Here is a 16,034-nt window from a genome sequence, read left to right on the forward strand (position 1 = left end):
GCAAGCCTTATCACGATATGATGTAATGTATCCAGGCTCCTTTCTGGGATAGCACTGTAGTCTGTCATGGCAGGGCTCGCTTCCTCGTTAAGGCTGTCATCGCCCAATGGGATGATGAGAATGCCATCCAGAAATAAGCGTGGACATCAGAGAGGCCACAGACATGGCATCAAGTGTTTGTTTTGCTCTGGGTATGAATTACACAAGACACTGTCTGTGTATTTATCAAGGTTAGAGAGGGACTGCTACTAAGGCTCACCACACGTCTATATTAATTACATTAGAGATGTTAAAATGAGGACTTTCAACAATACCTTTCAAACGTGTGAGTTAAAATAATGTTTTTCCTTTTCTGAATGTTCTCTAGATCATATTTTAAGGTTTGTTTTACTCTGTAAGCTAGTCAAGTTATACACATAGGTTTAAAACAATTTGTAAAAAGAGAAGCATCCTCTAAAAGAGGTCAGTGTTGTGAAATGCCTGCATAGTAATAGTCAAAAGAAAAACATACAATTCTTTATATTTCACTAGGAAGATGAGAAATATGTGGAGCAATTTATTGGAACATTTGCAAACATATGAAAATACAGCATATAAAACAAAAGCAGAATTTTTACAATTTTAAGAACTTGAAAGTCAATATTTGGTGTGATCATGTTTTATTCTTTAACATAGCCTGAAGCTTCTCGTCATTTCTTTAGGTTTGTCATACTCTTCACAAATAGGTCTTCAGGCTTCTTAAAGTTGTATGTTGGCTAGCCTTATGTTCTGTTCTCTGTTAAAATGGTTGCACATCTTGATCATCTATGTTCAGGTCATGGATCTGGGAAGGCCAATCCATGACTGATAATGTTTCTGCAAATTAGGAGGCTGGAAGCTCACACAAAGTTGCTTTTACTGCGGGCATTGGGCCAAAATACAAAGGAAACAGCCATCAATAATCTTACAGTGCATCTGGGTTTATTTCACTTTACATTAAAGGTAACTAAACTGGAGAAAGAACACAAATGGAGTGCTCAACTCTTAAATAGAAAAGAAGGTTGGACCATAAGTCATTAACTGAGAAGAACAATTCTCAAAATTCTCAAAACTCATTTCAGCTGCAGGAGTGAGACGAGCAAGCTAAAGGGCCAGGTGAGCTCAACGGTCAAAGAAGCTCAGGAACCAATGATGAGAAATCAAGAGAGGAAAGGAGGTAAATATGGTAATAAAATAAGAATATTAACTGCAGTTTTGTTGTGTGTTTCTCTGTGCACTTATGGTTTGACTGAACTGGGAGTGTGATTTGGGATCATTGTTAAAAACGGAAGCTGTTGCCAATCCTACACTTCCCAGGTGGCATTGCATGGTCTATCAAAATCTGACCGTACTTTTCAAGGTTCATAATTCCATCAGTTTAGACAAGAACGCTGACAACACTGGTTGCAATACAGCCTCAAAACATGACAGAGCCTCCACTGTTTTTTTACAGATGGCTGTAGACACTCATTGTTCTACCTCTCTCCTGATTTCTTAAGTACACATTCAAATTTGCCACTGATTTTTAGTCCAGTTGTTGTGTAATTTGGCATACCTCAGTCTTTTTCGCTTCCTTAAAAAATCTTTACAGCCACCCTTCCACTGAAACATTTCCGATGAGGCTTCAGTGAACAGGAGATGGATTAATCGAAGGTCCAGATGCAGCTCTCAGGTCCTGTGTCAGGTCTTTGCTGGATTTTTTCCTGTTTAGGATGTGACTTTCAGATACCGATCATCTGCTGCAGATAGAACTGGCAGGCCCAAAAAACTTTCAGGAATACGCTCCAAAACCATTCAGATATACTGTATGTCAGGGTTTCAACTACTAGCTCTTTCCTGATGCAAAAATATCATTTTATGTCGTCAAGCTCATATTGTTGCTACTTTTTGTAGAGTTGGTTAAAGAAATGGGAACAAATGATGTGCTTTTGTGACTGGTTTAAAAAAAGAAAAAAAATATTTAAAACTTTTTTTTTCATAGCTTGTCTGTCATGTGTAACGCTTAAACAACACAGTCTGGCTCCTTGGAAGCAAACTATAAAGAAATCAGCGGTGACTCAAGACTTTTACACAGTACTGTGCATGCATATAATCCTCCTCTGGCTAGACTGACAGACGAGAGAGATGCTGACATGCTTGTAGTTTGGTTGCCGTATTTGGACAATGAGGAAAAAAATATATTGGGTAAAGGCCCACTGTTGACATTGTCCAAGCTGTGAAACCCAGTAAATACACAAAATACTGGATATTTATTATATCTTCAGCCATTAAACTGTCACCAGTCAGCCCGGCTGTTAAGACGTTACATTTCGTGCCAGTTAGTTCACATAATTCACAGACTGGATGGAATCCCCCAATTTTTTTTAAAGTCGTCCAGGCGAACGGCCGTCGTCGTTTCAAAATCGCTCACAGTATGGGCCAGCGTCTCCACAAGGGCATGCAAAAACTTTTCAGATGTCCAACATTGTACATAAAATGCGGTTGAGACATTTTCCATCCACCAAATTCATCAGTGATGTTGTTATGGTCGTTAGAGAACGCAACAGCAACATTTTTGTGGCAAAGTAAACATTACCTCAACAAAGAATTTGCCCAAAGACTTCTCCGAGGAGGTTTTGCATGGAAATAAACTTCCAAGTAAATACGGTGTGTGTAACACTTTTCAGTCAAACTCCACAGACGCTCTGTATTTATTACAGCATAAATATGAAAGCCTCCCATTTTTGGTCCCATTTTTTTCCCTAAGAATGAAAATGGCACAATAAAAGGCTGTTATGCAACCAAAGATGTTTCTGGGTGTTTCAAACAAGGAGATTGAGCTATTTTCTGTTTAGGTTTGTGATTAACAGCCCCCAGGTTGTCTCCAGATGTGGTTTGGCCTCAGACACACACACACACACACGCTGACTCTGATCAGCAATAAAAAAGGTGACCCCTCATGACACTATCCATCATCATAAGAGATGACGCGGTGATCTAATAAGAAGATCTGACTCTTTGTGCAAACATGAAATCATTATTTAAGCTAAATGGTGGACAGCTGGTTGAGCGTTTAGAAGCACAGGCAACAGTTACCAAACTTCTCATCACATGCTATTAACTGGTGACATAAAAACAATAAGGTGTTGGGAAACAGTAGGAGAAGTTATGTGAATTCAACCATCAGAGCCATCTAGGTCTTTTGTACCTCCATTTATTTTATGAGGGAGACTTGGTCACAATCGATCTATAAAACAACAAATAGAGACCGAGCTGTTTGTAAATAAAAACTGCCCCCTTCCTTTCCACTGTCCAGTTTGCCCATTCCAAAATCCTCTGGAGCCTTACATAATTTCCAAACATAAAAATCTGGTACACAACAAAAAACGTGCATGATTTTAATCCTTTTTTAAAATTGCTCTGAAATGCATCTAAACATCCCACGCACCATTTACTTATATCATGATCTATCACGCAAGTCTTAATATACAAGCCCTGTGATTGATTCCTCTTGGGTTATCTTATCTTCAGCTAAGTAGAAACAGTTGAAGGACAGTTTTATGACTTTATCCTTTTGTTAACAGCTCTCCATAATTGCCGTGTCACCGTGTATTTTTCTACTCAGCTGTCATCCTGTTTTTATTCATTTAGTAACTTACCTCTTCCTATGATAAATACTCTTCCGGACCGTGCCAAGACAATCCGTGGAGAAAGGGGTCCTGGGTACTGCAGGGCGAGTGCAGAAACAACACTGCATTAGTTATCCTAAAGTCAAAGAGCTCCTTAATGACAGAGTGATAAAGTGCAACCTTGATCTCGTTTCACTGTGCTATATATTACTGGTTTCTTGCATCTTAAGATTAGTCACACGAAACAAACCAAAGCTCCCGTTGCGGAGATCCTGTTTTTAAATTTGGATTTAAGGATATAATTCTTTGATAGACTGACTGTGACTGAACATGTAGTAGGCTGATAGACATGATAGAGCTGCAGATTCGTGTAAACACATTGGAAACAGTGGTGTACAGTAACCATGAAGTTTACTGTAACATCAGCAGCAGCATTATTAAGTAAAAGGGTTCTAGTTTTATTTCAGAAACTCAATCTGATATTATTCAACCTGCAGGTGAGGAAAAATGAACAGGTAAGCACTTATCATCTGTCTCTATAGAGAAGCTACAGCAGGCAGAGAGTTAGCTTGGCTTAGCATTACTGTAAGACTGGAAACAAACAGCTAGTCAGGCTCTGTCCAACACCTCTTAAACTGCTAGCTTTTACACTTTTCCTGGGTTTCATAAAGATTAACATGTATTAAATCTTGATGAAAGACCTTCAGCTATGTTGGCAGGTGAATTTGGAGATTTGTATCTATAGCTTCACAAAATCCACTTTTCGTCACCATAACCTGGTGACTCAAGAAGCCCCCCCCCCAGCAGCTTTGAGCAGCTTTGTGTAGGAAATTGTTTCTAAACTGATTCTTTATATATCCTTTATAGGTCTTAGGACTTTTAAAGCAGTGCTTTAAAATAACTTTAAAATTATCTGAAAAGTTCTTCCAAAACCCTTTCCTTCCTGATAAGAGAAGCAATACCCTCGCAGCAGAAAGTTTCATCTAATTGCTGGTTTAGACTGCACGGCCTGCTGGAGACTAATTTGAGGTAAGCAAATAAACAGATTTAACTCTCTTGGATGACCTTGAGCTGGTGTGACTGTGAAGCAAGCGTGGCACACTCAGTGAATTTTCCTCTTATAAATAAAGGTTGAGGTAAACACTGCTTAATCATTTTGTCTAAATTCATCAGCTTATACTAAGTACTTATTTACTTATTTCCATCCTGACAGTCAATCGTGTACAGTATTTGATTGTTAGGTCCTGTAGATATTTAGATGTGTTGCTCATGATGCCATGAAGTCATGAGGATCAGCACAATAAGTAAACTCACCTCTTCTGGCACTTGAGGCTGTTTAGCAGCATGTCTGTCTGCGGGCTTATTAAAACTTGGCTCCCTAATGAACATTCGCCCTTGAAGCCTGCTGAGTGCTTAGTGCTGCTCAGGAGACGAGGCTCTGGACGCACGGGGCCTCTCTTCCTGCTCCCTACTGAGCGCTCGGTATAAAACTCAGCTGTACCGGCAGGCCGGGTTAGAGTCATATGAATACTTTTACATTACAGTGAACTGGAATGTTAACAAAAGACAGTCCACAGAATAAATTCTATGCTTGTTCCTCCATGTTTTATTTCAGGAGGAAATAAATTTTGTGAGCTAATGTGGAGAAGTGTTGCTTTGGCTTGGTGACAGTTTCTGTATGTCGTTTTGTCATTGTCATCTTGTCAGCTTTGCCTTGGGTGATTTAAACCCCACTGCTGCAGCAGCATGGGAGAGCGAGAGCAAAAAAGCTGTTCCACATGGGCTGACTGAGACCCTGCAGCCATGCCGTGAGTTCACACTACACCATGCCAATGTGTGTGTGCATGTGTATGCATGAGAACTGTAGCTGAAGCTGAGTGTGATGTGGGGCAATGGTAGACAGAGTTGCTCAATAACATAACCAGTCCAAGATTTCTCTCATGGGTGTGATTCACAAAGTGGGCAGTTATGGGAAACATCCAAGAAGTCCAACTTAAAAGACATGAAAATCCTGTTCTTTTTATCTATCCATCCATCAAGAACATCAAACCAACAGTCAATTGTTCTGGTAGTAGTGTGATTGTCTGGGGCTGTTTTGCTGTGTGAGGACCTGGACAATTCATCAAGCCATGAATTCTGCTCTCTACCAGGAAATGCTGAAGGAGAATGTCCAACCAACAGTTCATGGCCTGTTAAATTATGCAGCATGACAATGATCAGAAATGCACCAGCAAAATCACCAAAAAAAGGACAAAGCACAGAAGAGTGGGCTGAAATTCCTCCACAGCATTTTGAAAGAGTCATTGGCAGTTTTCAAAAACACTTTATTGACGTTGTTGCTGCCAATCTATCTATCTATCTATCTATCTATCTATCTATCTAAGTCCTCTGGTTCTGCCAAAGATGAATGTGACGCTAATTTAAAAAACAGTTCAAAGACATTCCTGAAAAGTGCCATGATGAATGGGGCAGTTTTCCCAAACATCTGTTGGAGGCCTCAGTTTCTGTCTGCCTGGAGGGCTCTCGCAGACAGGTCAGGGTAGTCAGAGAGACTTCCTCCCTGAACCTTGCATCCCTCCAGTCCAGTCCCATGGATCCCATGGTCGTAACAAGGTTTCATTGATAGCTGTTCCACTGACTGGACTAAAGTTTAGCCGTTGTTGAATGCTGCCGTTGATGTTACCCTACTGACCTTCACGCACTCAACACTGGCGACTGATAATTAACAAAAGCCTGTGGCAGAGAGCACTTTGAAGTCATCTCTGCTAATCGTCGTGTCATCCCCTTTTTACTTGAAGTTTGCTTGTGGTAAACAGAGACTAGGCTATGGTGGGCCAGAGGTTTGTTCTGACTAAATGGACTATGGGGAAAAGGTTTAATGGATTGAAAAATAACAAATTTATCATGCTTAATAAGAAGCTATTCAGGTCAAATTGACCTCATGCGGGGGGTTAAATCGCATCATAACTTTCTGGTGCTCGACCTTCACTGTTAATTGGGGGCAGTGAAGAAGATTTTTCATTCTCCTAACCGCTGAAGAGAGCACATGATTCTCTGCTCACAGCTAACCAAGCATAAGGCCCGTGCAGCAGGACTAGCAGGCCTTAAACACGAGCATTACACGAGTGCTGCATATGGAAAGAAGATTATTCCTTCAAAACACAGCTAGCAATTAGTTTGCCTCAAACTCCAGCGCCATACCAAGTTTATGTGCTGTCATGTTGAAGGCTGGGAAGCACGTGCCATCAGTGAGTCAGCCACCAAATAGGGTTTATGTCTCATCCATTCCCAGCAGTAAAGATAAACAGAACTTAACCTGCATTACTCAACAGGCCTGCAGTCTAATATCAAAACAACTGACAATTTGTTCAATCTTTGCTTTATGGTGCGTGCAGTCAGACTAACACATGGGTGGCTTAGGGGTGAAATAAAATAACACAGTCGACGTGTGAACTAAAAAACCCTGCAGCAAAACAAGGTTTAAAAAGCAACAAAAAAAGTGAGTTACAGCTGACACTGCTGTAAATAAAGATAAGATTTAAAGGCAGATGTACAGTTTATTCACCACACAGGCCTATACTTTCCATATTATAAACATTACAGGCTGTTTGTTGATACTAGACTTAAATCATCGTGACCTTCTGGAGGCAATTAAAGGACTCTAATGGGAACAGCGTTTTTTCAGGCAGTTTTTCAGATGTATGGTCTATTTTATAAGACGCTACCTGACACTAATAAAGTGTAAAAGAAGAAGAAGAAGGAGAAATCGCTCCTTTATTGCTTTTTAACTTTTCCCACTGAAAAAATAGTCCTTTTGTTTCGAGTGCACTCCCTGAATTTAGATGCCAGGTTGGTGCCACACAGTTTGCATGTACTTTGAAGTGCTTGTCTCACCTTTGGCCCAGTTTCTAAAAATACCTAATCTAATATCACCCCTTGCATCTTTCTTTGTTGTGTGTTATGAAAACGTGATGAACAGAACCATCAGTTACCATTTTTGCGAGATACACGTGTGGAGCAGTTTGTTTTTCTTCGGTGGGCAAGGGGCTGAGGGGTAAATGCAGCAGATATCCATTTCTGTCCACCTGGTAAAGCTGCTAATGTGGAAAATGCTTGACCTTGATTTTCCACGGTCGGTTGGTAGAGACAGCGTAAAGCCGTAAAGCAACGAGAATAGGGGCCGAAGCTTTGAGGCACGGCCCATCTATAAACCCTTCAAGACAAAACAGCAACAGAGTCAGCCCAGAGCGCCTTGCGTCCAGGTCACAACCAGGGGGACCAGAAGGAAGAGAGCTCCAGGGGCTCGGGCCAGCGGCGCGAGATGCACGCTTAAATCGAGGGTAAGGGGCCAGGAAAATTGAAAGGGAGGAGACAGAAAAGCAGAGAGGAGGAAGAAAGCTCCGGTTGAAACGCCAGAATGATCTATCGCACACATTAACTCCTCCCTCTGCTGTTTTTTTCTTTTGTGAACTGAATACTCAGAATTTACAAGAATGCATGTCACCAAGGGCACTCCATCGCACTCCTATTTAGACATTCCTGCCAGTGCTGATTTATGCTGTGACTGATTTCTGAATCTTTTAGGCTACATCTGGCTAATGAGTAGAAGGCCCCCACATCTTTAGAAAAATGTATGTTTTCTGGAAAGTTATTGCATGTTCTTATTTGACCTAATTGGCTGCCAGCATGATCCACCCTTTGAATCCGCTCCAGCAGCATTTATCATGCAGCGGTGTGACATCATTCTGCATATTGTTCATTGGAGACATTTTTAAATCAAACTTCAAGAGACAGAAGGACTGCACAAGAGAATTTCAGGCTGAAGTGGAGCAGCAGACACTTAACCAAAGTGTAAAAAAAACAAAACAAAGGCAGCATATTACACAGCCTACTGAAGCCATACAAGAAGACAACAATACATGGCAGCAACTTTAATGTCATAACCTAGAATTTTACATTTGAATGAATCCAAAGGAATCTTCTATATTCTTTTTTGTGATGCAGGACTTTTGGCGTAATCAAATATAAACCTTACATTTATTATCTGATTTCTGGATCAAAATTCAAGTAGCATACATTATTCAGCAAATTAACACCAAGAAGTATCTAGACTGGGGTTGTGAAATATGAGGCCCGGGGGCCAGAATCAGCCTGGCAAAGACATTAACGAGGACATGCGTTTGAAAATCTTTCCTACTGATAAAAGTCAACGTCAAGTTATAAGCGTTATTAACACCAAATATACCTGACGATGCTCTTATCACGCGCAGTAGAAACCATCTTCCCACTGCTGCAGAAGCTAACATCCACGGTTTTCCTTCTCTCCGACTCTTTAATCTTAATGTACCAGATTTTTTCCTGGATTGGCTGCTTTGCAAACGCCAGCCAATAGCTTGTCAAGTCAAAAAATCTGTGAATAGATGAATTTTCCATGAATACGTTCCAGAAATAGGTGATTCTGTGAATACTGAACCGTGGATAAAAAGACCTCCCCCATGACCGCTCATACCACACCATACCACTTAGGTTAAACTTCTTCGTTGGTTAAATACCTGTAGTCTTAGTATTATAACTAGTTGAACTGATGGAAAGAGGAGATTCAGTGGTCTGGCCCACTTAAGGTTAAAGTGGGCTCTACACACCTTTGACACACCTGGTCTAGACAAAACCAATCAGATGAAATCAATTTTTTAAGTACCTAGATTGAATCACAGAAAGAAAGACAGAGTCTATGTCAGTAGACTCTATCAAGAAGTTGTGCAAAAGCTCCACGGGGGTTCATTTGCTAGCAGGTACAAGAATGGATGTCTTGTCTTTGTCTACTATACTGTTTATTATACACAGTTCTGCTGCTAGGAGTTTCTCCGTTTCACAGACTGTGCTGCAATATGGGTTATAATAATACATAATTATTTCTGTATCAAAGCCAATCTTTTGAAAGGGGGCAAAAGGATAATTTGTAAAAGGGAAGTACTTAATCTAATCTTTGTTACAGTTTTCATCATTCCAGTCAGCTAAAGGTCTTTGTTAACTTAACAACTCACACCCATAAATGAAAGAGCCGATCACTCAGCTGAGGCGGACGCGTTGCCAGTGCTATGACATGCATCAGAAACGTTGCCAGTGGCGCTACAGTCTGTCTGACTGTAGCGTGTTTCTGGAGTGCTCCGCCATTTGAAAGTGTAGATGGAGCTGAAAGATTTCCCTCTAGATCCAGCACCGTACAGTATGGCTCGGAGGCAAACGCACACGCATTTCTCAGTTGTTTCACAGCTGCACTTCTAACACCCATAAAAAGTACGAATATCACGAAAGGGAAAGTGAAGGTGGTTGTCTTAAATAACACCCATGTGACCTACTTCTATTATCCAGCTGACAGCTCTTTGTTCACACAAGCTGGGAAAGACCCTGCAGCCCAAGCCCCAAGTGCATTAGATTGATCCTGCTCTATCTTTAACTGTTTCCTCTAGTTGTGCGAATGCCTGTTTTATGTACAGTGCTCAATCTATTATGAAGCGTGATGGAGAACTTCTGTAATGATCCTTCTAAGGAAAAGCTGCCATGTTCGATGAAAAATAACACATCAATAAAGCACGTAATTCGAGTTTTTACAAAGTGGTTTTCTGCCAAAATGACCCTCCTTTTTCCACATTTTCCCTCAGGTCCTCACCACTGCCCAGTCTGAACAATGTCAGTATTATGTTAGCTCCCGGGCAAAAAGAAAGGAGAGTTGAAGTCCTTGATACAAACAGCAAAAGGTAGCTAATGAAGAGATTGGCGCTCCTTGTTGTTAGTGCTCTCTATTGAAAGTCAATACAAGAGCCCGATTCACATAGATCACTTAAAATTCTGGAGGAGAGGCTAAGAATACACAGTTGATACTTGGTTATAACAGGAGCCCTACATTCTGGTAATGATACTGCTTAGTTGTCTTGTGTCTTACACTTGACCTCTGACCCCTCGCTCGTGCAGCAGTGACAAGGCCGTCAACTAAACTGATGCAAATATGACATTCACGCTGACAGCGCGGATTCAACTCGATGCAGTTAATCAGCTTCCATCTATTTACGCCATCGAACGTGAGACAATGAAAAGCACTTAATAATGTGGAGGCAATTCAAATCCACTTCAGGCTTGCTGTATCAATCACAGGCACGCACACATAAGCGGATTGTCGGTTCAGTCATGGGACTTGGATATTTTTGCTGATTTGACCCTGCGCTTTGTGTGAAACCTCGCAGTGTAATGCAGTTATATTTCTGCTCTGCATTTGAAAGATGATAGGAGTGGCTCGGTTGTCATGCCAGAGCTTTCAAAGGACTCTTTGTGTAGAAGCGTCGGTCATAGCCAGAGACATCCTCCTGGTATTTATTCTAGAGTTCCTCCAGATGCTGCAAATTGAAGCCTATCAAATTGGGCCACATTAAAGTCCACTTTCATAACATTGTTGCTCCACAAACTTTTAATGATTCCCAAACAAGGGTTAGTTAAGGGGTATGTTAAAGACTGTATCTAGGGTAATCTGAATCGATCTATCTATCTATCTATCTATCTATCTATCTATCTATCTATCTATCAGATAAACAGATATAGATCTATGTGTCTATCTGCCAAGTTTGGAGTAGTTTGCATCAAGAGTTCCTTTGATAGCCGAAGAGCAGACAGAGACACATCTACCTAACGTTCATCTCACCATCAGTCTAACATGGTGGTAGTAGTGTGATGGTCTGTGACTGCTTTACTGCTTTAACACCTGGACAACTTGCTGTAATTGATGAAGCCAGCTCTCTACTAGGAAATCCTGAAGGTAAATGTCCACCCATCAGTTCATGCCCTGAAGGTTAAGCAGTCTTGTGTTCTGCAGGAGGGGGTGACTGTAAATGCAACAACAAGTCCTCGTCTGAATGGTTAAAAAAAGATGAAAGTTTTTGGAGTGGCCCTGTCAAAGTCTGGACTTAAATCTGATTGAAATGCTTTGGTGTAACCTTAAACATGTCGCTCATGCTCAAAACCCTTCCCATGTGGCTTATTTTTAAAAGATCCTGCAAAGACCAGCGAGCCACAATTCATCCACAGCGATGTGAAACTAATGCACTTAATCAGGTCTCCCAACAACACACCTCCCAAGTTTGGAGTAGTTCAGGTGAAAATTTCTTTAGATGGCTGAGAAGAACATAAATTATGGATTTTTGACAAGAAACTAAAGGCGTTGGACAGATAACCTGTTGACATATTTTCTTGTAGCTGATAAATAAAACTAAACTAAATGTAACTGTCTAAAATGCTTGTCGATAAGTGAGAATCCAAGTGGAAGAACAATTAATAGTGTTAAAAAACTTCTAATAAAAGCATCAACTGACTGGAACATAAGGAGGTATTTAAGTGTGACACGGGTGTACACCTGCCAGGAAAGGTTGGCAACGTCTGCCCTACACAGATACAAGAGCATCTAACATGACTCAGAAACAGATTAAGACATTGATTTAAACTCAGCAAGGAACACTTGAGCAGCAGCCAGCTGCTCATTCGCACAGGTCACTGAGGAGATCTGTCTGTCCATGTAGGGGTAACCCTCATGGATGCTGGGGTCAGATGGCTGTGATCTTTTTGTTGCTATCTGCATTAGGAAAGCATGCTTGATTTAACTGTTATCAGGCAAAAATAGGGTACAGTAGCAGGCAGCAAGCTAGAGATGCATAAGACAAATGTGGCATCCTTTGTAATTAGATTAGTATGGGTTGGAAGATAAGCTGTAATCAATTGTAGTGGTCAGTCCGAGCCTTCACAGATTTAGTTTGCATGGATCGCTAACAAAAAAAGGAACAGAGACATCACTTTTCAGGGGTTTTGGATATTTCATGGCTGGGAAAAAGAATGAATGGGTAGAAAACAGCACTCTGTGTGTTTTGGATGGCAGTTCTGTGAGTGGTAATGGTGCTTAGGGAGTAAGGAGAGCGCTCATGAAAGAGACAGGCGTGCATCTTTGTGGGCTGAATGAGAGAAGCGAGCCAGCTCTCTTTGGGTAGTTTAGGGTCTTATGGGAGAAGAGAAATGTGTTATTTCCAGACAGTGAGAAGGAAAGTGATGATGCAGCAGATGAAAAGAGGAGATGAATTAGATGTTACATAACTTGACCAGTTTTCCAAGGTTTCAGTTTGAGGGAGTCTGAACTGTGAGCTTTTTACTGCCAGATCAAAATGTGTGTATGGTCAGGAAGCACGTTTTACATATATCCTGCAATCTATAAAAGCTTAACAGTACCACTGTAAATTAGCTTTAAAGTGCCCTTACACTGCACTCACAGTGTGTCCTACCACAGAAATGGGTTAATAGAATAATAAGCCTAATTAATTAAAAATAATCATAAAACGGTGACTTTGAAATAATGAAACAATCAGCTCTGCGAAAGGAAGAAAAAACATCTGGAAGTTGTATAATATTTTCTACGCTGTCAACTTAAATTTAAATTGAAGGTAATGATTAATGCAGCTGCATTCATAAAACAGTCCTGCTCCGAAGAAATTCAGAGCAACAACATGTAACTTGGCAGAGAAAGTGCGTGTGGGCACATGGACCGAGCGATGCTGTAAGTAGAAGCAAGAATACATCCGACAAGGGGGAGTTTCTCCACGCAAAGCGCATGCAATCCCTACAAAAATTCCCAGTGACTTCAGATCCAAGGAGGTGGTGATACTCATGCGAGCACGATTCAAACTCTCTCACTTAGAGTAAGAATACAGCCTCAGAGCCCAGAGCCAGCGCCCCTCTTTTCTTGTTCAACATAAACTAAAGAGACGCAGATAGAATAATGTTTGCGTAAAACAGCATCTTTTTTCAGCGCGGGGGAAAGAAAAAAGCTGATAGTGTTTTCGGACTGTAGAAAAGTAAAGACTTGATAACCTGAAGACATTCTGTTTACGTCTTACCTGGGCATTATGAAGAGGTATCCGGGCATTTTTCATAGTTGGGAGAGGATGCGGTCTTGCTGAGCTCGTGTAAAACGGTTTCTCGTTTTATTTGTATTTTCTTCTTCGTTTTATTTTTTATTTTTTTGAGTTGCTCCTATTTCAGTGGCTCTTGATAGAAACGGTAACGCGTGTGTCCTTTTACGCGGTAGTTTCAAAAAATTTTGCATGCCCAAAATGGACCGTGCAGGATTTGCTCTTTTAATGATTTTGACTGTTGTGCTCGTGCGAGTTGGTGACGGTCAAAGGGACGCGGCAGGTGGGAGGAAAGAGGGTGCGGGGGCAGGCCGGGCGGTCTGGGACCAGCTGCAGTCCCGGGGGATCAGTCGAGGTCACTCGCCGAGGGGACCGCGGGACGGTTCGTCCTCGAGAACATCCAGTGACTCTTCACCTGGGACCAGTCAGTCGAGGACTCTGGTCCGCCTGCCCAGGGGGACATCATCTCAGGAGAATCGCAAGCACATATCCAAAGAAAGACCGGTCCATGCTGCTGCCACCTCCGGGGAAGATCTTGTCTCTGCGCCGAGGGATGGTGCGCGGCGCACCGCCAGACACCCTACCAGCCAGCAGCAACGAAACAGAGTGAACCGCAGGCAGAGCAGCAGGCACAGCTCTGCCAGCACTAAGCGACTTATCGGGTAAGAGTGACGGCCAAGTTCCCCACTGTCAGCAGTCTAAAAGTTTTACTTTGCTTTATCAAACTCTGGGTGAGCAGCAGTGGGCTACTTTAGGAGGAACGTGTGACCTATTTAGCTGTAGCGGTTAGTCCATGTGATTTACTGCAAAGTGATGGTGGCCCCTTTAGCGTAATCTTTCTTCCTGTAAGGTAAATCAGCACATTCCCCCAAAGCACTCCGTATACTGCATTAATTTGTCAACCAGTAGGTGACAGCTTTAAGCCAACTAAATATGAATTATAATAACGTATGGGTTTTGTTATCAAGGTCATGGCAGAACATGAAATAATAGCTGAGGTCAAACACCGTTGATTACTGGGCTGATGTGGCGGGGGCAGTAATGAACAGCAAATGTGATGCATATGGGTGAACTGTGTTTGAACTATTTAACATTGCATTATCACCATTTCCTCCCATTACTACACACAGTATATTCAAATTGCAGGAGGAGAGTGGCTGCAGCCTGCTTCAGTGCGAGTGCTCCAGTTTTAGGCTTTTGCCTGTGGCCATGTATTGTAGTGGCTCCACCAAAGCGTTGGCTGGTGAGCATTTAAAAAATTTGCTCGGTGATCAGAAACACCTGTTTCTCCAGTGGCACTCGCTCCAGCCTGCAAATCTCCTGTTGGGTCTCTGTTAAACTCTAAACAGGACAACAGGCTGTTTCCATATTAGACCTCTTTTCTTTTTGTTAAATGAAGCCTCCTGCATCCACTCCTGTTTGTTCCACTGGGACAAAGCTTGATACACACTGGAGGGTGAATGTTTACATAATAATCAGAGGGAGATTTGAACGGCTCATCTTGGACTGCTGTCACAGAAAATATATAAAAAGCATTTCTTCTGTGTGGCATAACAGGTCTATTATTGATATGTCCAAGTTATGGAGGATTGTTTAGAAGAAATAGATGGGCCTGCATATGATATGCACTTACAGCCTGCTACCCCAGCTACCTACTTGCTACTGACTCTACTGTAATGCCTTTGGTGAGCAGGACCTTGAGAAGTAGCATGCCCCACTAAACTCACGAGGCTTCACAGACAGGATATGATGATGTCAGCGCTCACATGTACCTTTCTCTCTGCGTAGCAGATGTGTTATGTTGTTTTGGTCTGAACCATTAAACCTGAAAAAACCAGCACATTCGGACCAATCCATCACTCAGACATCGAGGTGCTGTCTGTTTAAAGCAGCGTGCAAAGAAAATCGCTCGGCACAGGATTAGATCCAACATGCTTTATTGCAGGATAGGGCGAATGCCTTACTTGATGTTGCCAAAAACACATATTCCAGCGTTGAATGAATGGGGTTCTTTGAGTTTTCGAGCAACATAAAGGAGGGCGTTGCGTAAATCTGCGGGAACATTACCTTTTAGTAGTCTGCGTGGTGATTTTAACACTTATTAGTTCAGATGAATCATCTGCTGCTTGTTAGAGAAAGTGTTCGCATGACACATTTCCTCTTTGGAATTCCCACTCGCTCATTTACCGTACCCCGCAGCACTGGCAGAGCTGGGCTCACTTAGCTCTCCTTTACATTAAACTTGACTCAGTGTGACTCCTCTTTCTGTTTTCGCTGCACCTGTCAGATAGGTGATTGATCCAGATAGCTCAGCGGTGAAATAATTCTATGCCTCCTAATGTTAAGGTTTAAATAAAAATATAACAAGGTGCGAACAAGGTGTTATCTACCTATATTTTAGCCTAGGGCATGCTACTAATATGTTGTATGAAGGTCTCCATTACATGCATAAATCCCTTGATGGAAT

General features: G+C 41.7%; 1 protein-coding gene across 1 annotated transcript in view; it reads left to right on the forward strand.

The window, feature by feature from the left end:
- The first annotated feature begins 13,605 nt into the window (after window positions 1–13,605).
- The window catches only part of LOC146612581 (latent-transforming growth factor beta-binding protein 2-like), a 103,618-nt gene continuing 101,189 nt past the window's right edge, over window positions 13,606–16,034 (forward strand). Inside the window, exon 1 of the mRNA XM_085343392.1 lies at window positions 13,606–14,229. Within this exon, the coding sequence (XP_085199518.1) occupies window positions 13,760–14,229 (470 nt within the window). The 5' untranslated portion in view covers window positions 13,606–13,759. The remainder of the gene's footprint in view (window positions 14,230–16,034) is intronic.

Source organism: Diplotaxodon limnothrissa, linkage group LG19, assembly GCF_057381915.1.
Source record: "Diplotaxodon limnothrissa isolate DT_005_m linkage group LG19, D_limnothrissa_male_GT1.1, whole genome shotgun sequence".
Classification (NCBI taxonomy): Eukaryota; Metazoa; Chordata; class Actinopteri; order Cichliformes; family Cichlidae; genus Diplotaxodon; species Diplotaxodon limnothrissa.